Source organism: Caretta caretta, chromosome 1, assembly GCF_965140235.1.
Source record: "Caretta caretta isolate rCarCar2 chromosome 1, rCarCar1.hap1, whole genome shotgun sequence".
NCBI classification, from domain to species: Eukaryota; Metazoa; Chordata; order Testudines; family Cheloniidae; genus Caretta; species Caretta caretta.
Genome location: NC_134206.1, coordinates 188,596,013 through 188,619,154, shown reverse-complemented (window position 1 = coordinate 188,619,154; position 23,142 = coordinate 188,596,013). Strand labels below are relative to the sequence as shown.

Sequence of the window (23,142 nt, the reverse complement as noted above, 5' to 3'; positions counted from 1 at the left end):
TACGGAGAAAGCTGTGGTGGTGCATTTAATATTTTATTTTTACAGGGCAGATGTTAGTGTATTGAAAAACAACTGGACAGTAGCTCAGTGTTCTGATTTGGGTGAAAGTCTCCACATGAAGCAGAGATTCTGTTAACTTTGTGGTAGCTTGTGGCTCAGCTCATTGTGGATGCAAATTGGATGTATGGTATGTTTAATTTGCAAGAACCAAAACTAAATCCCAAAGAAATGGATTGTGCAACTAGAGAAACTCAAACCCACTTGAAAGAAGGGTGAGGTTGGGTTCTACCCAGGTACATGAACGTCAGGTCAGGCCAGCGAAATCTCCACAGACACAGGCTGATTGATTGCTGTTTCCATAGCTCAGCCCACTCAGCCAGCCATCTCAAACCCTCAGACCCCAGTTTCTTGTAAGACCTCCTCAGAGATTCAGAGTCATATAATTCTTGTCCTGGACACAGGTAGCTCTTTTCACAGGTCTCTGGAAATCAAAAGGGGATGCTAGGTGATGGGCTTGCCCCTCAGAACCTCAGTTGTCTGCAGAAAAAGGTCACCACCTTATCCATCCTAGAGAGGTTTTTGGTTCCCGGAGCCCATGCGTACTGTGACAAAGTCAGGCCGGACAGCTGCAAGAGGGTGCTAGAGAATTTGACAGTCACCAGAAACTGCTTTCAGACAGATTTACAGGTCTTCAATAGGTTTGTGTGGCCTGGAAGGCAGATATGTTAGACCTAGAATGTTAACGGCCCTCTTCCCTACTATCTGAGAAGGGATTACCTCAGGTCAGTTAGGGACACCTGAATCCAATTAAGGGCTGCCTGAGATCTTTTAAAGCCCCTTCTTAGAGAAAGGGGGAAGAGAGAGAATCAAGCTGCTGCCAGGCTAGACGCAGCAGGGCAAGCTGCTCCAGAGTGAGAGGCTGTGCTCCTTCTCATGGGGAAAACAGCCAAACCTGAGTGCTGGCTAGGGGAAGGACTGACACCCCAGGGCAAACAACAGGATGACGCCCCAGCTAGAAGGTAGGGAAAGGTTTCCCCCCTTCGTTTTTGTATTTATGACACTGTTTCCTTTTTATTTGGTGAAGGATCCCCCCCTTAGATCGACCCTGAGGCCTACCCTGAAAAGATGACCAAAGGGCTGATTTACCCCAGGCCTGCCATTGCCAGAGGGGGAAGCACTAAGTCTGGTGAGAGAAAGGAGGTGCCTTGTCACAGTACCCTCATGCTGGTTAGCCAGGAAATGGTCCTCCTGTCAAGAAGCTTGTAACTGAGCAGCAGCAGGTAACACCTCAGCTGCCTTTACATTGGAGGGGAATAGCGTAATCATGAGCTCTCTGGCCTAGGAGAGACACTTCAGAATCCCTAGAGCGAAGCTGATACGGGACTCTGCTATTTAATGTGAAGGATGTAGGAAAGCCTGTAATGTTTTATGAAGATTATATGTTCCACCTGTTTTTCTGATTGTCATTGTGTGGTTTACTGGATGAGAATAAGCAGTTCATTCAAGCAGCAGATACTTGCAGGAAAACGGAAAAATCGCTTCAGATAGCTGCACTTACCAGTGTCTAATGGACAATGCACATGTCATTCATTTTTTAAATTTCCCCTCCAACCATGCTCAGCTCACCATTCTGACTTGTAACTACAGGAGGGGAGGGGGGGTCTAAGTGGGGGGAAAAGGGCACAAAGAACCTGGGATGGATAAAAAGACTACTGGTCACAAGTCCCCAAAGGGAAGATTTGCAGATATCTGAACCCAGCTGGACCTGCTGAGTAATCATGGTTGGCACCCAGGGCCTGAACTAGAAGTGGGAGAATGGCGGGATTCTATGCTGAGAGAGGTGAAGGTGCAGGCCTGGCAACCTGTGTAGTGCACTCCATGAGACTGGAGAGGGATTAAAGGTGCACCTAGTCCTGAACTGTGACCTTTAACGCTAAGGATTTGGAGACACTAGTTATGCCTGCTTTGTAGTAAACCTGCTGCCAGTGGGAACAGGACTGTTTCAGAAGTCCCTATTCTCTGAGGGTTGGTTTGGATATTCCCTGAACCACTTTCCAGACTGAAGAAAGGAGTTGCCTTTTCTGGTGGTCCCTAAAGATCCTGAGGAGGGAAGCAGCAGTTTGTTGCTCCTATGGAACCATGGAGGAAGCAATCTAGCCCCAGAATGGTGATGGTGGGGAGGAGAGGAGAAGAGAAGAGAAACAGTCATGGCACCTTGAAGATGTTTAATGTTAAAGGCAGAGAGGAATAGAGAGTGGTGCTCCCTGAAGCACTTAGACAGCACTCATTACCACGGCAAATGAACACCACTATTCAGTGATGTCTTTCTCTCCGTTTAACTCTTTTTTTTTCCTGTGCCTTAGTAACATGACCCCAGCAGGCAGAAATGCCCACCTATCGTTTATATTTGGAAATAATTGCGTTTGCACAAGGATGTGCCCTTTACTAAATCTCAATTTATTAAGTAGCAAACTATAATGTTTTCGTGTTTTTACAGTAACAAAGTGGAATATCCCTGGAGATTATTTTGTATCTATCAGATTTATATAAAAAGAAATTAGAGAGGATTCAAGGAGGTGTGGTGATCAGACCCAGATTTGGTTTAGACTGCTTCAGCTTCAAACTTGTCATAATAGCTAGATTTTAGGTATAATATGGTTGGAATATTCCAAGGTTATATCAGCTCCAAATGATAAAAATTTCACCAAGATAAGCTGTTCATGTAAGGTTTCTACTATTTTGACCTGACATCTCAGTAAAATAATGGTTCTTGCATGATTTTGGTTCCATATGACCATAAATTGGAAAACAAACTTTTTTTTCAGTTTTGTATCTGACCTGAAACCAAGTGTGGTGATGGATTTGCATTCAGGTATCTGAAATTTGAAGGGGTTCAGATAGGAGGTACTGGTTCTTAACCTCCAAATTATCACATTTTTGGAGATTTTGTTTGGTAAAGACTGGTTTAATTAAAAGTCTTACTGAAGTTTCAGTAAGTAATGCTGCCTGCTAAATAAGTTTGTTCAGGCAGATCTGATTATCCCAGGGCAAATATTTATTGATCTAATGTCCACATATTTAAAATATATAAACTATGGTACAGTATGGGTATATATTTGCAAAGATGTAATATGTATCTTGTATAATAACACCTCAGGGTAAATTTTACCTTGCTCTGAGGTCAGTGGGCTAACTTCATCCCCCAAATAAACAGATGAAACTTGTTTGGCTTCTAGGGGACCAGCTTATTACAACACAGAATTTCATCCATTGGGTGTAAATCAGGGCACAGTTTGTAACCTAGGCCTAGATTTTTAAAGATATGTATGTGTTGCTGAGATCAGTTTTGCAATGTCTAACTGATTAGGAGCCTAAATCTCATTTTCCTAAGTGATTTGAGCCCTTATGAGCCTAATCCCATTGACTTGCATAATAAAATTGCATGTGTAAAATTAAAATTACATATTGTTTGCTCAAATTTTATTACCTTTAAAAATTGATGTGTTAATTGCTTTTGGTCATGACCACAAGTTACTGTGAAAGGAATTGGTGCAGTTCGCAAAAACATCATCATAATTAGTAGAGAGGTCAAGTTTATGGGCCTCCAAGTCAGACTGGACGGACACCAAGACAAAATTAGGGAGCTTGCACTGCCCCTGCTTGGGCTTCACCTTCTTTGTGAAGAACTATATTATTCCAGTCTCTAGTGCTGTCAGTGGAGCGCTTTTGATGAGCGCTAAAACTAAAAACAAATCTAGAAGCATTTCCAAAAGAATAATAAGAAGCATATAGACTCATTCCAAGCATCAACTTTAGAATGATGCTCCTTAGGTAAACTGAAACAAAACAAATATTGACTCATATGAGATACTGTGTCTGTGCAGTTAAAAATACCTCATTTCTCCACCTTTCTCACCATGTAATCACTGTATTATGCTTGCTGGAAATTATTTTTGGCATAATTCTCTCTTGAATTTTATGGTAGAAAGTTCTAATTTTCTTAACAAAAACTGAATTGTTTGATTCCAGAATATGGGTGCATGTTGTATAGGCTAAAGTCATAAATGTATAAACAGTATATGATATATAAGGAGGAGAGGGAAGGAAGGAAAGAGGGATATTTTCTTGTACCTTAAGCAGTTACTGCCTAATTCATTAGGAAAATCACAAACAAGCAAACTCTGAAAGCCTGGATTACAAAATATACAGATTATAGCAGAAAACATGAGCCTTAGAAAATCTCTCTTCATTGTGGCTGTATCATATGCACACTCATGTGAACTACAAATTGGACTTTTTGACCTGCTCAGCTGTATATTTAGAGCCAGAGGCATGTGCAGCATTTCCTTAGCAATTTTCTATAAGGTAGTATTGTGCTGGCAATTTGCTACAATATCTTTCTGGTTTTGAGCTTCTGATACAAAAGCATAGTGTTGCAATCTTTTATGGCTGAAAACAAATACTGTGCATTGTTTGCTAGGTACAATACAAAGGAAATGTGATTGTGTGAGAGAGCATTGCTAATGTATTATGTTACTGTACTGTGGGCCTCTTGGGGAAAGTGACTTCACGTTTCTCTGAAGTAATTTTACCAGAATTGCTACTTTATTGCTGACAGTTCAATAACTATCAAAATAACTTTGTGCACCAGCAAGAGAGACTTCTGTTTATTTTTGGATAATTTGTTACTGCCTCAGTGGAACCTATTAAGAGCCTTTCAATCCTGGGGAGAGGTTCTGTGCTGTACAATTGAGATTCATCCTGATCCTAGGCTTCTCTGGAGGCTGAAACAGTCCCTGACATAATTTAGGGGTGGCCAACCTGAGCCTGAGAAGGAGCCAGAATTTACCAATGTACATTGCCAAAGAGCCACAGTAAAAAGTCAGCAGTGCCCCCTGCTCCCAGCGCCTCCCCCTCCCTCCCTATCAGCTGTTTCATGGCATGCAGGGGGCTCTGGTGGGTGGGGGGAGGAGTGAGGGCACTGCAGGCTCAGGGGAGGGAGCGGGAAGGGGTGGAGTGGGGGCAGAGCTAGGAGTTGAGCAGTGAGCACCCCCCAGCACACTGGAAAGTTGGCGCTTGTAGCTCCAGCCCCAGAGTCGGTGCCTGTACAAGGAGCCACATATTAACTTCTGAAGAGCCGCATGTTGCTCCGGAGCCACAGGTTGGCCATCCTTAATTTAGATAACCCTGCGGGGCTGTCCAAGTTACATCAGCCCCTCCTTGGCCCGTGGGCCACAAGATGCCTGAAGTCTCTGTAGTGTTGTTCCCACTCCTCTTGCCTCCTATGCTTGTGAGAGGGTCCTCAGAACAGCTTTACTTCTGCTGTTGTGCCTGTGCCTGGGGAATTCTCCGCACTCTGATCCAGGGCTTTTAGGGCCCCTTTATGCCACTTGGATTACAGGTTCAGAGCAGGGGAGAGGATTTCACCCTTGATGTTCTAGGCTGAGCAAAGCATTTAAACACATGCTAAACTTTTAAACCATGTAATTATTAGAGGGCTTTCCCTCAACCCTCCCACTTCCCTGGTTCTTGTCACACAGACAGCAAACAGCAAAAGACCAGAAGTCTGAAGTGCAAACAATGCAATGTTTATTGGGGTTAGTTTCTAAGCAAACATATTCCAAAGCCCTTCACACCAGTCGGGCTTATTTCTATACGCCAATAGAGTCTGTTCCCCAGTGTTCTGTTCCCAGCTCTGACAACGCAGAGCCTTGCCTGTGTCCCTGTTCCCATCCCCCCTCCGTGCCAGCAAGCATAATTCCAATTTCCCCTCCACTTCCTGTTTGACCTGAGTTTATATAGTAGTAATATCAGCTATACCTTAACCAATCATTTTACTGAAATTTAACTAACCAATCCTAACATATTGTAACATGATTCTCTAACCAATTATATCCCACTACCCTAATTAACTTACACCTAGAAAATTAATTATACAGCAGACAGAAACAATTAGAGAACCAGGCAGATTAACAATAGAAAAGTGGGGGCCATAAAAATAAAACAATACAGAAATGAGGGTTTCAGAACCACAACCATTGAGAAGTGATTTCTTGCCAGACAGGATGCTATCAAACTAAGTTTTCTTTAACCATCTTAAGATCTGTTTCTTTATCTGGTGGTGATGGGCATGATCAGGACAGGATCATCTTCCTAACAGCCCAATACCATGTTATTTTGATGTGACTGATTTGGAATATGAGGATGTGACAATACGCTTCCCAGCTTATGGCTGCCCCTGCTGCATAGCCAAAGGCCTTAGCCTAAGAACAAGGCCTCAGACTGTCCTATTGAAAGAAGGTCCATACACAGGTGGACTGTGATTAATTTTTTGTTTTTACAGCTCTGTAACTAGCTAAGTGATAAAAATACACCTAAGTTCTTAAAGTATAGGCCTTTACAGGCAGACCTGAATATCTGTATTCTAACAGTAGTTAACTCCCTTTCACTTCAGTGCTTAACTGCTTTGCTGAATCAGGGCCTAAAAGGAAACTTTACATTGAGCTGTAGTGTGTCAAAAGCTGTTTTTTTTTAAAAAAAAAAAAGAAAGAAAGAAAGAAAGAAAAAAGAACACCACTGATGCTACATTTTATATCTGTGTTGAAATTACCGTAGTTAAAGACAGTCTCTGCACATTTCTTGGGAAGAACTGAGAGACTTGGCAAGCTCTAACCAGAGCTGATAGGGTAATGGATAGGAGCACCAGTGATAAAATCCTAGTGCCCCCATCTTAACATGTACTGTATAAAGAAAAAGCATTAGGTAGCTACCTGGCACTGGAAACATTTGTTTTGGCTTTCACTTTCTTTGCCTTTCTCTGGAATGCTTCCCTTTTATTTAAAGTGACATAAAATTGAATTTACACAATTTGAGGGGGTAAGCCATATGCATTGCAAAACTTAACAACAGGCAATCCTAAATAAATTTCTAAAGCAATTATAATGGGGCCTCATTCCAGGAAAACATCCTTATTCAGGAGGTGTAAGTACACCCTTCAATTCCAGTGAAATCCAAGAGTTACTCATGGTTGAAGTTGAATACGTGCCCCTCCTGAAATAAAGATGGACATAACCATGTGCTTCAATTCTTTCCTGAATTGGGATCTGGGTTTGCATGTAATATTAAATCTGGAATTTTTTTTCCTTTATTGATTTAAATTATTATACACTAAGCATTATACTGCTCATCAATAAGCATGCCCAATTGTAAACTGTGTAGTTAATGTTGTATTTTATTTTAGACATATTTAATGTAACTCTACACACAGTCATAATTACCTAATTTATATGATACTGAAAAGGAGCCATGTATGTGTGTGCTATTCTTAAATGAATACTTATTATAGAAAATTAGAAAGCACCATTGAATCCAAATGTAGCAAAAAGAAAATAGTGTAATATCACAACCAGTTGATTTCAATGTTTTCATCATAAAGTTGTTAAACTGAGAAGTCAGAACTACTGTATACATAGCTTCTTCTGTTGGTAAATACAATTTAATAAAAGCATATTTAGGCTGAGATTTTCAAAGGAGCCCACGAGAGAGTTAGGTGCTAAACTCCCATGGAAAGTCAGTGGAACTCTTTTAGGACTCTGAAAATTCCAGCCTTAATTTTTAAAAAGTTGTATTGTTCTGTAGAACCCAAAGTTACTGTGTTAAGAAAAAAAATGGAAATAAACATAGCTTTAAAAGGAAGGACCTGTATTTCTAGCAGTACTGGCAAACTTTCCAAATGTAAATAACCTTTACAGTCTAATTTGTTTCTGCAGAATTGCAGCATTCCAGAAATAGAGTTTTGCCCACAAGCTGGCACAGAGGGGTTTCCTGTCTGCATACAGAGTGCAGTTGCCAATTTAGAAGAACTGGATGTTGAAAGCACCTTTTACATAATAGTCAAGTCAGGAGTGTGAGTATTGGAGTTCTTTACTAGTAGTTTGCAAGCTGGTGGAATGACATATCAGGAAAAAACACTTGCAGTCAAAAAGGATTTTTCTAAAGGCATGGTATTTATAAAAATAAGTTAACATAGACTCCCTAGTTTAAATTTCAGCCCAGTTCTATGATTCCTTGGTGTGCAGCTTGACTCTCTCTCAATGGCATTCTCCCTCTATTCCCCTTGTAGACCTTTCCTTGACCACCTGTATAAGTAGAGGAGGAAGCTCAGCTAGAGTCAACTTCTTGTTCACTGGAGACCGGTAGTGTCCTTTTACCCAACCACACTGTTAAAAGCATAACACTGTGAGTGAATTCCGCCTCACTTAAGCACTCCTGAAGTGGCAACTGTACCCTTACTTTCTGTGTGGTTAGTCAGAAGGGCTATGCAATATGATCCAAATCCAGACTCCCTCACCAGTCCAGCACTTTGTGTGTTTAGCAAAGGTGCATAGAACTTCCAGGTCCTTTTGTTCTAGAGTGAGATGTTTTCCTCTTTTCCAGGATCATTATGGAGTGATAGGAGTCACTCAGTGGTTAGGGTTGAAGCTAGTTTCCCATTATGAATCCAGCTTCCTTGAAGCTTCACATGCAACTTCTGATCCCCAGGCAGAATTTTTTTGTGAAGTTTGGAAAAAAAATTAGAATATGAGTTTTAAAGCTATGAGGAAAGGAGAAAAGTGTCTTATCTACAGTAATTTTTGATTGCTTACAGTTTTCTAGATAGCAAGTTTTAAGCACTTGATACTCCACGTGCATATAAGCCCCCACCTCCATTTTTCATCACTGTCCACTAGTCTCATATCCTACCCACTATAACCCACCTAGTCTTTCCCCATCTCACCCTTACACACACGCTTCCTTTTGACATGACAGTCTGAAGGAGGGAGCCATGCTTCAAGGATCTTAATATCAAAATAGGAGCTCCTAGTTTTGAATAAATGTAGTGAATGAACATATTCTAATAAGTCTGATGCAAAGCCCAGTGGAGTCAATGCAAAGATTTCGATCTTATTTTGAATCATCAGTTCATGGTCAATTTTGATGCCGGTGTTGGTCTCCAGATATTTGTAGTCATCAGTAGTAATCTTTAGGTTTTGCTTATTCACAGTGTAACAAGATGGCCTTTTATGATAAGTGACAGATGTTTTCTTGTCTTATTTCTTCTGGATTAGACATTGAAGGAATCTTAAATTAATTTTCTAAGATTGTTGCAACACATTCAAAATCCTAATGTTTAAATATATTTTGTAGTTAAGATACTTTATGTATCTGGTGCATATTGTCTAGCCCTGATGGATACAATCAAGAAAAGAATGTACACTCTTAACATATTTAATTGTTTTAAATAAGTCATTTTTTCTCTTATTGCTTCAGATGGCTTGCCTATTCAGACCTTAATTACAAGGGAGAGATGATAGTTTTGGAAGAAGGCAACTCACTATCTGAAATTTCTGCAGCAGATGTGAAATCTCTGCGTCCCCTAAAAATGGTGAGGACGTTGTGATTCTCTGAATGATGCACCCCATTTAATGATTTAGTCTAAAGATAACTTTGAGTTGAATATTCTCTTTACAGTTTTTTAGAGATTTTTGCATTTGTAACGTACATGTCATGCAGTGATGTATTACAGTGCGTTTGCCATTCATCTGAAAAGTTGCTACGCTCCCACATCTGCACATTTAGAGCTCCAAAATAAGTCTGGGAAGGCTGTATTACTTGGCACTGAGAGAAGAGAGAGGTGCGTGTTTGCAGCTCATACCTCTTTCAAGTGGGTCAAATCAGAGCAGTCCAAGATTTGGGAAAGTTAAATTTGGGATTTCATATTCCCCATGTTTAGGAGTTTTTGGATGTAGACTGTAGGTGTGGTCTATTATAGATACAAAATTCGGATCCAGTTCTGTGTTTTTGGTCCATCTGCAGTTTGGATGTGGTGGTGATGAACTGTGATGTTGCAACACATTGACAGTGCAGATTGTGACAGCAAATTTCTATAGAGGTATAATATTCTTCCTATTTTCTTTTCAGTGCAAACTTCCAGAGCTTTGGGAATGCTCAAGTCAGAGAGGAACACCTGATAAATGCCGTAGGCCACCTTAGTAAAAGAACTTGTGTCAAGAGGTTGAGGATTAAGTGCCTCTTTAAATAAGACCAAAAGTTGTGCCTTTAGAGTTGTGCAGTTTTTGTTGGAACCAACAACAACTGGTTATAAAAGGTTCTTCAGAAAACCTTTGCATACTGGTACAGCTAGAATCTGCTGCAGGTGCCAGGTCAGAAGAAGAAAGAACAGATGTAAACTGCTTGGTAGTCCTCCTGTGACTATGCATTGCATAGCAATCTTGATACACAGGCAGCCTAATACTCCTTTGGTGGACAGCTTGTGGATATAAACATGGAAAGGGATGGATACAGATACAATGGCACATAGCTTTAATGTGTACATAAAGATTCCAAAGGGAGATTTTTAAAACTACAAGGGACAGTTACATGCCCAGCTCCCACTGAAAGTCAGTGTGAGTTGTCCACCTGCCTTCCAATTGTGCCTTTGAAAATCTCTCCCCTGTTCTCCAAATATGTTGACGGATTACAACAATCCTTGACTACTGTTTCCAGAGCTGGAACATTGTGCCATGTTGTGTCTCCCTTCACAGATGGCTTACATTGTTCTCATTCCTGGGAATTTACCCTTCAGCCTGTGTTCTGGTGAAATAAGTTTTGATATAAATAACTTTTTGGTATACGATCCCTACTGCTTTAAGAAAACTTGTAAAATATGTGGTACAGTTTTAAAAGTTACTTTAATATTTTTTAATCTGATCAGTAGTATAAGTGAATGACATAAGAAGTAAATACTTGGATCTGTAGTGCAAGTAAAGACAAACATGTATAAAGTATTTTGGTTTTTTTATTCATTTATTTTTATTGGTTTTATTTTATTTTTTTATTATTATTTTTAAACATTCTAATTTCGTAGATCATTTTTATAGGTGTTCCTTGGTTTTGTGAATTATCAATGTATTTAAATGTCAATTAGATTCAACACAGACTAGAATTATCTAGTATAGCTGCAAGAACTGCATACTTCTCTAGGGTTATAAAATGTACACATATGGAAATAAATTTCAGATTTTATGTAATTATTTATTTATGTATTTTATATCTTAGGGTGGACTAAAGGTACAAATGCCTATGAATGTTAAGGTAAGTACCGAGCATGCTGCCAGTAAAAGATTCTGTCACAGAGAGACCCTGATTTAAGACTACTACCTTTTCTTAGGGAGGGATATACCTCTTCTCTATTGTCTGTGGAATATTAGATTAGGCATTCTGCATCTGCCCGCTTCCTAAAAAAATTCTGTGATGCTACACAGCCCAGGAGTTACATGTGCTTTGTGAGACATAAAAGCTGTGGCAGGATTTTTTTTCCAAGAAAACTGAATGTCAGTTATCTGTAGAAGAATTTTAAAGGAAGTATAGTCTAAAGTGAGTTTCTCCTGGTTGACACATCCACAGGCATCAGTGAACAAAGGACCTCTGTAAATCAAATGTCTACTTCACCACATTGGAAAAATAAGAGAAAGGGAATACACTCTCTCCTCTCCACCTCTTCCCACCCCCACTGCAAGAGTCAAATCATGATAGGGAGGGCCCATCTTCTGGAGCACATTGGTGTGTGTGTGTGTGTGATTGGAGTCCAGTTGGAGGGTGGGAAGGGAGGCCAGAAACGTTTTTCTTTGCTTTTGCTCTACCCCTTGCAGTTCCTCACAGAAACATATATGGCCCCAGTTAACTTATTAAAAAAAAAGGTCTGTGGCCTGGCCATTTGCATGCCAGAGCCATACCCGTAAAAGGGAGTTACTCCAGCACACAGTGCATGTGACGCTGGTGAAGGGTGAACAGGTGAATCCAGAATGAGGAACTGTGCAATGCAAGAGGTAAGGAACCCATAGAATTTTCCTGCACTGAGGCAGCTCTTCAAATCCAACAAATTCTGATAGGGTTTTTTTGTTTGTTTGGTTTGTTTTTTTTAACTGTACGTCCAATGGAGGCTGTCCTGTTCCTCTATTCATGTCTATCAGCCACAGATTGCTAGGCTGGGAAGGCTTTGGATATTTTATGCTGGATCAGGCTTATGGTGTCTCATTATCACTCAGCTCTAATGAAACTCTATGAATCTAGAGTATTTCATGGATTTTAAATATATGGGGTGAGATTCTCACCCCCGCTTGCTTCTTTACACTGAATGAAAAGGGCTGGAGTAGCATAAAGGAGCTCTAAGAGCCCCAGATCCAGCTTTGAGAGAATTCCCACAGCACAGGATTTGAGGTACATAGTCGTAAGATTGCTCTCTGCGAACACTCTTGCAAGCCTCAGTATAGGCAGCCTGGGAGGGGCATGCTGGGGCTAGCAGCACTGCAGAGATTCTAAGTGGCCTGGGGAAGCTGCCTTTACTTAGGGCTTCTCACATGGAAAATTGTATCAGAGTAACTGTACTGTTTTAGTTATACTGGTATAACTCCGCATGTGGCCACTCTTGTTCAGGTATAGGTGTCCACACAGGCAGTTATAGTGATATAATTACATTGGTATAACTATACTGGTAAATTTTCCAGTGTAGACAAGCCATTAGACAGCCTGCTAAGGCTGTCAAAATCATACCAGGGCTTCTCCAGACCCTAGAGCAACCTGCAATCGGGAGGGCTCAAAAGGCACTGCACAGAATTTCCACCACGGTGGCTGCTGAGAAAAAAATTGCATTCCTGGGCAATGCTGCACTATATGTGTCAAATTTAAGATTACTAAAAGTTAAAGTACTAAATACATTGTTTCAAACCACATTCTCCAGATATTAATATATGAGAGAAAACATTTTGGAGGATGGGCCAAAGAGCTTTCTGGAAACATTGATACTGTCCCAGCACTCTTTAGAAGTGATGAGGATTTCCAGGGAATTGGATCAATACGTGTCATTGGTGGAGTGTGAGTATATTTCATTTTTGTATTCTCTGTAAATAGATAAATGACAAATTACTCTCTCTATAAGTAATCTAATTACAATCAAGGTTTCCAAAAATAGCCCTAGGATAAACCACAAACATTTATGCCCCTTTGTGGCAGGGGTGGGATGGGGTGTTGGAACCTCGCCCCTACCCGGTTCCCATGCCCATCTCTCTGTTGCAGTCTCCGGTTGCAGCCTAGTGGCCTCCTTCCACACAATCACCCTTGGACGGCGAGGTAGTGCGGCCTATTGGCTGGAGTCCAGGTAACTCACCCCACATGTCGGGGCAGTTTGGGCCAGTGGCCAGAATTCATATAAATCTCTCCGCGCTTTGGAGCAGTGCCATCTAATGGCCAGAGTCTATACAATCCCCCTTGCAAGTGGGGTAGTGCGGCCTAGCAGCCAGAGTCCATAGGATTCCCATGGTGCGGGTGAGTGGTAGGGGGACCCGGGCCTGCCCTCTCCACCGGGTCCCGACCCAGGGCCCTGGTAGTGGCAAGCTCCCCTTGCCACCAGCTCGGGGGGGATCTGCCCGCAACACGCCGAGTGTCTGTGTGGCTCTAATGCTGTTTGCCTCTAAAGCTCCCCTGGGTCACTTCCTACCATAAACGCCAGGTTCTCTGCTTCGGGGGATGCTCCGGTCTGTTCCCCTCCTGTGACGTCCTCCGTCTGGGTATCAGGGTGCATCCCGGCTTGGCTGGCCTCCGGATCCTGGTGCTCCAGCTGTCCCTCCTCGGGAGCTGGCAGTGTGCCTCCCTCCCTTATGGCAGTCCGCTCAGACTGAGCAGCTCTGCAGGCTTTTATACCTGTTCTCCAGTTGGAGAATGCCCAGCAGAGCTTCTGGGGCGGGACTTCCTCTGCTAGGAAGGAAGGGTTAACCCCTGTGGTGCCAGTGCGAGGCCGCTCTGCCCCGTCACAGTCTTGGAACAAACATTTGTGGAGTGTCTATACTAACATATGAAAATGCGTTAAATAACCAGGTAATTGGTAATCAGTTAAGGTGAGTTAAATATAGTATAGACAATATCTTTTGTGGGCAGGGGAAGGAATGGATTGACCTTTTTTTTTTTTAATCTTAAGTCTTGTCTTCACTAGGAAAAAGGGTATGTGTTTAACTTGTGTTAGGTAATACGTGGTAACTGACACAAAGTAAAATCCTAGTGCAGACAAGGCAGTTTGTAGTTTTCACATGAATTAACAGGTTGAAGTAAACCTTAGATTCCATACTCATCCATTTGATCTACTAACTCATGTAAAAGCTGAAAGGGCATCATCTTCACTAGGATTTTACCATGTGTCAGTTATCATGCCTTTGCTAAAATGAGTTTACAACACACCTTTCTTTTCCTAGTGAAGATGTACCTGGGATTGATTCTGCATTGTTCTGCCTATTATGTAGTCATTTACAGTTGTGCAAAGTGGGTGTAAAAAGCTACCATTCCGATTTGGTAGCATTTTAGCCTCACTTTCCAGGGTTATATAAATGGTTATCTAACATCTAGAGACTGAGGATATGTCTACACTAGAAACACTACTGTGGCACAGCTGCGGTGTTGGAGTGTAGATACTTAGTACAGTGAAGAAGGGGTTTTCCCATCACTGTAATAAATTCATTTCTCCAACAGATGGTAGCTAAGTTGACAGTGTCTGCACCGGGGCTCAGGTTGGCTTAATTACATAGCACCGGGCATGACATTTTTCACAGCCCTGAGTAATGTAGTTATGCCAACCTAATTCTTTAGTGTAGAACAGCCCTGAGAGAATCAGGCCTTTGGTGCATATCCCACAGCTCTGTATAACAACTAACCAACTCACTGTTCCTTCAACCCCACCAAGATCTGCCACTTTATCTAACAGTGCATGGAAAGCCTATAAAATGAAGGTTTCTGCTAGAGAGATCAGCAGTGAAATAGCTAGCAATGACATTACAATTGTCAAGGTTTCCAAGTTAACTCCCAGTAAAATGACTGGGATGGTATGCACTTATGTAGTTATTATGTCATGTTGTTTGGAGGGTTTCACAATCACTACATTCATAGAAAACTTAAATGTCAATACCTAAAGACACTACTCAAAGACATTATGGACCAGTTCTCTGGAAAACTTGATATTTTAAAAGTTATCCTTCTGTCTAGTGTATGGGGTTTGTTTATTTATTTATTTATTTATTTATTTTACAATAACTTGAACAGCTGAACTAATCTAAACCAAATGTTATCAAAAATAAATCCATTTTTGTCTGCCAAACTGCAGCCCTGACAAAATTTGTACAGCAGTTGTAAATCCTGGCAGGAAAGTTTTAATGAAAGAAATACTCAGAGCCTTTGCCATTGTCGTATGAGCTGGTGTTGCTATAATGTGCATATTGTAAACTCTGTCTTGAATATTAAAGCTTAACTGACAGTACTTGAGTGTACATTCTTATTTTTAAAATATCTTGTAAGTTTGATTAGTCTAATTTGAATGGGAACTTTTAATTCCACATCACTTTATAGCACAACTTTTGGAAGCCTTATAAAGCTTCTTGTGCTGTTGTGCACTTTTTCAAAGTAAAATTCATTGAGGACACTCAAAATTGATGCAGAAATTTATTTTTAATCCAGTCTTATCTATTCAGAATATTTTAAAATGGTACAATTCCCTGCTTTGCAAATCAAAAGTATTTTACATATGCATTATTTTTATACATGTTCTATTTTATTGGATTTAGTAGTATCTCTTGGTTAGAGTAGAGGATACTGACTCCATAGAAGTCAATGGGAGTTTTGCCATTGACTACAACATGGCCAGGATTTCACACTGTGTCAGCATTCCCTGCTTCAACTGATAACTCTCTGCATGACCCTTAAGGTTCTAGCCATTACATTTATGAAAATGTGTTGAAATGCACTATCAGACTATGATAGAAACATTTTTCAAGAGTGTTGGTGCATTACACAAGTAAACTATTGTTGGAGATCACATAATAAAATGGAGTATTGATCCACAAAGAATGCTTGGTTGGTCTGTGTTGTAATCTGAAATAACAAGCATTGCTTTGTTCCTCAACTGAGGTTGTGATATTTATCTTAGGAATTTATGATGTTCTTTTCTCCTTTTATTCTTGGTATGATGCTGTTGTACTTTTTCCTCTAATTGTTTTCTTTCCTTGTGGTTACTTTAGATGGGTTGCCTATGAAAAGGAACGATATAAAGGCCGTCAGTACCTGCTGGAGGAGGGAGATTATGAAGATGTGCACTCATATGGGGGAATTAGCAGTGCCCTGTTGTCTTTTCGGTTCCTACAGGCTGTAAGTACCACTCCTGATTTGCTAATCTGTTTCTTGCTTCACTCTTTTTTTCCATTTAATTGGAGTTAAACATGGATTCATAGATCAAAAGAGAGATTATTTTTTCATTCATTTTTGTGAGGTCACCTCATGTTTGGTTGTTTCCCATCCCTCCCCCCACCCAACCACATGCTTGCAGAAAAATCTCCTTTTTTCTTTTTTTTCGGCACTCCAGTCTGTACAATGAAAATTACAGTGTTTTGTGGAGAATGATATAGATTCTAGGAGGTCCTTCTTCAAGAAAAGAATGTATAATATTACAAAATTCCTTGCCCTGTTACAGAATTTTCCAAACCCCTCCATACAAGAAATGTCACTTTTTAAGAGTGAGACGATGCATCTTTGTCCTTGTTTGACCCCATCACTGTAGTATCTGAATGTCTTTTGTGTGCTGCCTCAACCACTTCGTATTTTTTGGAAAATATGGTGCTTCTGAACATGTGGTGCATTGCTCTGTCTTGCTTTTGTTTGTAGTTGCTGATTTTCTCGGCAATGGTGCAAAACTACATAGGGTGCAGGTTCCTGTTTCAGCTGTTTAGCCTCTAGAATAAATACAAAAGTGTGATTTACTTATGTGTAGTAGTTCTTTATTAACATAAAATAGCTTCTCAACACAGTGGCTGTTGCAAGCCTTACCACGGTATTACACTCTGCCTCAGTGATTTTGTGCCAGAAGATTTTGGCCGTGAAAATTATCATAGTGAGAAAATTCCTGTAACTAAGATGTTGTTAGTAGGGATGATGATGAAGTACCAGTGAAAACTGAGCCACAGTCTGATGTTGAAAGAAATCTTGGATACTTCATGGATTAGAAGGACATGGGATTAGAACATCTTTATCACTTCCTTTCTTCAAGTATGCTTCTATTTAATTTAAAAAGAAACTTTGTAAGCAGCTGTAAAAGACTGTTTCCTTCTGAGAATTGAAGAGCAGCCACTGTAAGATTACATATTGCAATGCACTATCCCATGAGCCAGCAACATTCGTTAAAATGGTGGCACAACTTGGCAGGTCTATCACATAACAAGTGTAGTGCTTATTGTACAGATAATGTGAAAATAGGACTTTTTTTAGAGCAATGACATCTCCTGCAAAGAAGGGTCTGCTAGTTTTGCTGGGATTGATAGAACCTGCATTTCAGTATATTTTTCCGCAGCTTTCTGAAAAAAGGTCTCAGAAAAACACCAGAGGAAAAATGTTTGATATTCACCGCTGAAGTTCTAGGAATTTTTTGTTTTAGATTTAGGCATGAAGTATTGTAGTCTATACCCACTTCAGATATCTATTTAGCACATATTTGGACACTTGAAAAGATATGATATTTATAAGGAAAAAGTGTAACTTACTATATTCTGATATACAATATTACTGATGTAAACTGTTTTGTTTCTTGTTGTGAAATGGAGATTTACCTAGCAATTCTCTTGTTGCACATATAAAGATTCAAAATATATGTGGAATGCTGTAGGTGTATTACACATGTGGACAGATCTTTAGATTGATGCTACCGTATTTACAGTAATCTTTGAAGTTGCCCCAAAGAGAATTAGATTTTTCCTAGGCTTATATATTAGCCTTTGTGACAAGGTAAGCATCTCTACATAGCTTAATGCAGGGAGGAGAAACTTCAGCAGAGTTGAATTTAAGGAGTTCTCAGGAAGGAAGGAAGGGACCATTTCTGAGGGACTAGGTTGAAGTAGGGAGTTGGGACTTCGTTGAGTCTGTTAGAATTTAAACAAACAAAAAAGTGAAACCAGCTGGTAATTTTTCACTGTCCAAGCAAAGAGTGGATTACAAAATAGTGAACTGGCTAACTAGTTAAAAATAAATAGGACTTTTAAAACTGAGTTTGATTGAATAATCTAAAGCTGTGTTAATAACATGGCAAAGGGAATATATTAGTTTTTAAAATATAGGGCCATATCATCCAGCCCTATTAAAAAAAAAATTGCAGGAGGAATGAAAGGGGAGGAGTCTTCACCAAGGTTCCCATAGCCAAATCTTTTCCCCAGATTATTGTTACATCAGAGTTGATCACTTGTGTTCCTGCTGGAAGGATAGTGTTGCATCCCAGTCCCTCCTCTGCTCCATGCATGCAACGTAGAACCCAAAGACTCCTCCATTCAAAGGAAGGGTGGTGCTAGAGAGGTATCTGACTCTTCCTTTCTGTGCAAGCATGGGGAAGATCCTTGAGTTCCTTAGCACCTAAATCCCTTTTGAAAGGGGGCCTCACTTGGCATGCCTAAGGCCTGGTCTACATCTAAAACTTAGGTTGACCTAGCTACATTGCTCAGGGCTTTGAGAAATGTACACCCCTGAGAGACTTAGGCCCCAGTATAGGCACCACTACCATCGTCCTAGCTATTGCCTCTTGAGGGGGTGGATTTACTACAGTGACAGAAAAACCCCTTCTTATCAATGTAGCAAGTGTCTACAGTATGGCGCTACAACGGCACAGTTGCTGTGCCATAGCTGTGCAACTGTAGTGTAGACAAGCCCTTAGCTGAATGGCTTGTATTCACTCAAGTGCTTTTGAAAATGTTATTCCTAGGCTACAATTCTTCCCTCTAATGCGGTTATAGATTCATCTTGCCTCATCCATACTAGCATTAAAACAACATAGTGGAACATGAATGCCCCTAAATGTGGGGCCTCTGCTTGCACATAGTTATGCTCGCATTGTGAACCGTCCCATGGAATCCTTGGCTAGGTTGTATGTAATAAGCTGCTGCTAAATTGTTAAGATATTTATCCTAACTTTCAGCATTGCCTTTTAGGATTTCATCGAGTCATCAGTCATGCTTTTTGAGTCAGATGAAGAAGATGGTAAGGTCATGGTCAATCAAGATATTCCTGATTTGGAGCAGGCTGGGTTTGGCCAGGAGATGAGATCAATTCATGTGAAAAGTGGAGTGTAAGTCTACTTCAAACGTGTATGAGATGTTCTTTGAATGCAATGATTAAATGATTTGCTAGTGCACAGTGTTTTCAGATTTCTAATTTGTCATGATGTATTTCAAATGATTGAAGAAGAAAGATAAACATTTGGGGGCTGGGGGAACAATCTTTGTGTTTTCTCAGATAGAAAATGTCAGTGTCTCTCCTATGTATCTTGCTCTTCTGCTCTGCATTCTTTGCAGAGGGTTTTACTTGTTTTTTGTTTGCTTTTTTGGCTTGTGGGTCCTGACCTTCAGGGATCTCTTGAAACCGCACCACTTCGAACGCTCCCTATTACTACATCAATACACAAATAAGAATATGGACAAGCCTGATAGTTTACTTAGGTTCAGTTTTTGCTGCTGGTCTCTCTCTCTTCCCAAGCCAGCTAGAGTCACAGTCCTGCAGTGGGATCCAGATAGGCACACCCTTGTATCTGCAAGGAGCCCATTGACTTTAGTGGTGCTCAGCATGGGTTCAGGGGTCTGGCTGCATGGATCTCATTGTAGAACTGCAGCAGGATCTAGAGCAGGATTAGCTGCAGAGGTAATGTATTTAGGAAAAAAGGATGTGTCCCACCATTCAACAGCCACCTATGTGGACTGTTAAATAGACTATATTGTTGGATTCCAAATATTGTTAAAGTTCTCTCAGTCCTTGTCAGTTGATAGTGATAGTAACACTATCACATGACTGCATTTCACAGATGTAGGGCCTGATTCTGCAGCCCTTACTACTGTTACTTCATTGTGCCTAATTTGTATCAGTAAGTGTTGGAGAATTGCTAAGAACCACCACAAATCTTACCAAGCAAGTCTGACAGATTGCTAAGAAGCATCAAAAGACTCACCACCTTCCACTCCAAATGCAATGTGCGTTCCTTTGACTTTTCTTTTAGTAAGAGAAATTCATAGGACAATGTACATATATTATAGTAAATTGAATTTCGAAAACAACCACTCAGTTTCCTCTGGAGAAAGGGAATGAGGAACAAAACCATGTGTCACAGATGTTAGCTAAGCTGCTTAATGCATTGCTATGGATGACACTTAGATACTGTGGTGATGAGTCCTATATAAAGACGTGAATAGAACAGAGTAGATTGGGCCCATGGTTTGTATCCTGTTTGTTTACAAATTTTTTGGAAATGATTCTTATCTGTTTTTCAAAAGTTAATTTTTGTTCACTATGCTTCCCCTCCTGTCATAGGAGAAGACTCCTCCCATTTCCCCCTTTATTTCCTCTCCTTCCTTGAGTCGTATGTTGTAATTACTCTTTCTTCAGGAGAGGATGCTTCCTCCGAGGTTCATCAGCCATTTGTATAGTTCCAGCCATCTTATGGCAGCTTGAAGCTCATTTAGTTCAGTTTGAAGTGTTTTATCTGGTTCCTTTTCAGGTTACTAATTTGCTGGGTTGTGCCAGTAGCTTTCAGCTTTTTTAAATATAAAGCACTGAAGTAAGTTTCTTGCGGGGGGGAACCCACACAGCATAAAGAATTACACCGACTCTGTAAAAGTGAACATGTCGGTAATGTGTCCATGCTCTCACTCTTTGTTGTTTCAGAGTAACAGCCGTGTTAGTCTGTATTCGCAAAAAGAAAAGGAGGACTTGTGGCACCTTAGAGACTAACACATTTATTTGAGCATGAGCTTTCGTGAGCTACAGCTATAAACATTTTTGGCTTGCCTTGGATTTTGTAATCAAATGCAAGGGGAAGAAATACAAATGAATTACCAATCATTGCAAGAGTCCCTTTATCTCTTCCTGCCAAGGCTTCCTCACTTGCTTCCATTCTTTCCTTAGAATAATCTGACTTGAAGAGTTGGAAGGGAGCCCTGTCTGGAGCTAGGTGGGAAGGTAAAGGTTGAGGGAGCAGAGAGTGACTCAGATATTTGACAGTTGAATATCTAGCCTCTTGGCTTCCAAGCAATCTCTTATTTCATGCTGAGAAATTATCTGAGAAGGGGGAGAGAGAGATCTAATGCTGCAAGGATTTCTCAAGAATATTTGTGTAGACAAATAAAAAGTAGAAAATCAGGAGTGTGCCGGGTTTGTGATTCGCGTTGCCTGTTACCACAAGACATGTTTTACAATCTGTTTAATTTCATATCAGGTGGACAGGTAAAGCATTTAAAAACCTTCTGGAAAGTTTTCTATTTAAGATTAACTTACTGATAACTTTTTGTAGTGCCATATTGAAAAATAGGATTGTGTATCACAGTTCATTTCTTGTGTGTCACTCCTCAGGTGGGTTGCATATCGGCAGAAATATTTCTGTGGAGAACAATATATACTGGAAAAAGGAAAATATAAATGCTTTTTAGACTGGGGAGGATCCAGTGAAACCATCATGTCAATTCGTCCCATTAAGTTGGTGAGTTACCGTAATTCATCAAAAAGAAAATTAAAAAAGCAACAAGAATTCAGAACTCTGGTGATACAATGATTTTATTGTGCAGGGTAGGTAATGAAGCTAACTTGTCTATTCAATTGATGAAAGGTTAGAAGAAAAGATCATTACAGAATTCAAGGAAACTGCTAATTATGGGGACTGAATCTCCCGTTTATTCTGCAGTGCAAACTCTGTGTCAACCCAACCCCCAACAAGAAAATGCTAGGAAAACTCTACAAGGAGAACGTCAGTTTCCAGTCCCCTTAGCATATTATGTCCACAAATGGAACATTCTGGCCCTAAATACCTAATTTACCACAAAACATGCCTATTGCCTTATTGATAACTTGTCATGTATTTTAATCCTTTAACTTTCCTGTATTACTGTCTGCTAAAACTGAGCTATAGCTTATTGTTGTCTTCCTTTCTTTTCTATTTCAATCCAGAAAAATAAAAAGGCAACTTGCCCAGATAGATTAATTGCAGGACTCCTAAAGCCCTACTGTAAAATAAACAAACCCAACCACCAATATAATAAATGACACTGCATCCACAACTCGGAAAGCTAGAAAGGAAATTGAACTTGTTTAACCTTTCTTGAATGGAAATGACAGATGCATTGCAGGGTAGTGATGGTGAGAGAGAGAAGGTTCTGCCTCCCATTCTCTCAGATTCTCTCTCAATAAGGAATTGGTATAAACCAAACACTTTTAAACCAGTTTGAGTGCCTACACAAAGGGGTTGCTCTGACTCTGGAAATGGGTTTCTAAGCAGTTAATTATATTGGTGGAAGTTTAATGTGTGGACAAGGCCTAAGCTAACAGAGAGCCAACCATGAGCCAATATCCTCCTAATTTCATAGAGACGTGGGGAGGGAAATGTGCCAGGAGTATAATACCTATTAATGAATTTCAGCCCCAGAATTCCTAAAAAAGTTTAAAAGGTTCTTTAAGGGATTTGACTGCCTGTTAAAAATAATTGTAATGTTTATATTATATATATATATATTTTTTTTTAATATGCAGGAACCACTTGGAAAGAATGAGCCTCCACATTTGGTAAGTTCACATCCTATAATGCCATTTCTAGGAGTAAATTGCATATTATTAAGCACACATGCTTTATGTTGAATTTCCCCCCAGCTGTCTCAGATAAGAACTTCACTATCTACTGTACAGTGACAAAGCCACCTCTTACCTGAGGAAACCAGTAGACACATAGAGGCTAAGTTAGCCAACAATCTCATTCATTGTGGTGTTCCTGTTCACACCCGTTTTTGTTGTGTCCCCATAGTGCCATCCGCTCAATAGGCTTGGGGTCACTTTGGCTCTGTATCACCATTTCTTTTCATGTTTTTTCTTTCAGTCTCTCTCTGCCTGTAAGGAAATTCACAGTCACACTCATTTACCTTTCTCTACGTGGGATATTGTCTTTGCATTGTAATTAATCCGTCCCACTTTGTTACTGTAACTTCTTAATATCTGAAGTGCAGAATTGTGAAACTTGAACTGCAGAAAACTATTTACAAACCCACACACAATTAGCTACCTGCC

The 23,142-nt window shown here is 40.2% G+C and overlaps 1 protein-coding gene across 2 annotated transcripts in view; it reads left to right on the top strand.

The window, feature by feature from the left end:
* CRYBG3 (crystallin beta-gamma domain containing 3) overlaps positions 1–23,142 on the top strand; it is a 128,988-nt gene that overhangs the window by 70,271 nt on the left and 35,575 nt on the right. For both annotated transcript variants that reach the window (XM_075118065.1, XM_075118066.1), the window contains exons 8-15: positions 7,770–7,906; positions 9,310–9,424; positions 11,098–11,133; positions 12,779–12,912; positions 16,095–16,221; positions 19,038–19,174; positions 21,445–21,571; positions 22,615–22,647. In XM_075118065.1, the coding sequence (XP_074974166.1) occupies positions 7,770–7,906; positions 9,310–9,424; positions 11,098–11,133; positions 12,779–12,912; positions 16,095–16,221; positions 19,038–19,174; positions 21,445–21,571; positions 22,615–22,647 (846 nt within the window). The remainder of the gene's footprint in view (positions 1–7,769; positions 7,907–9,309; positions 9,425–11,097; positions 11,134–12,778; positions 12,913–16,094; positions 16,222–19,037; positions 19,175–21,444; positions 21,572–22,614; positions 22,648–23,142) is intronic.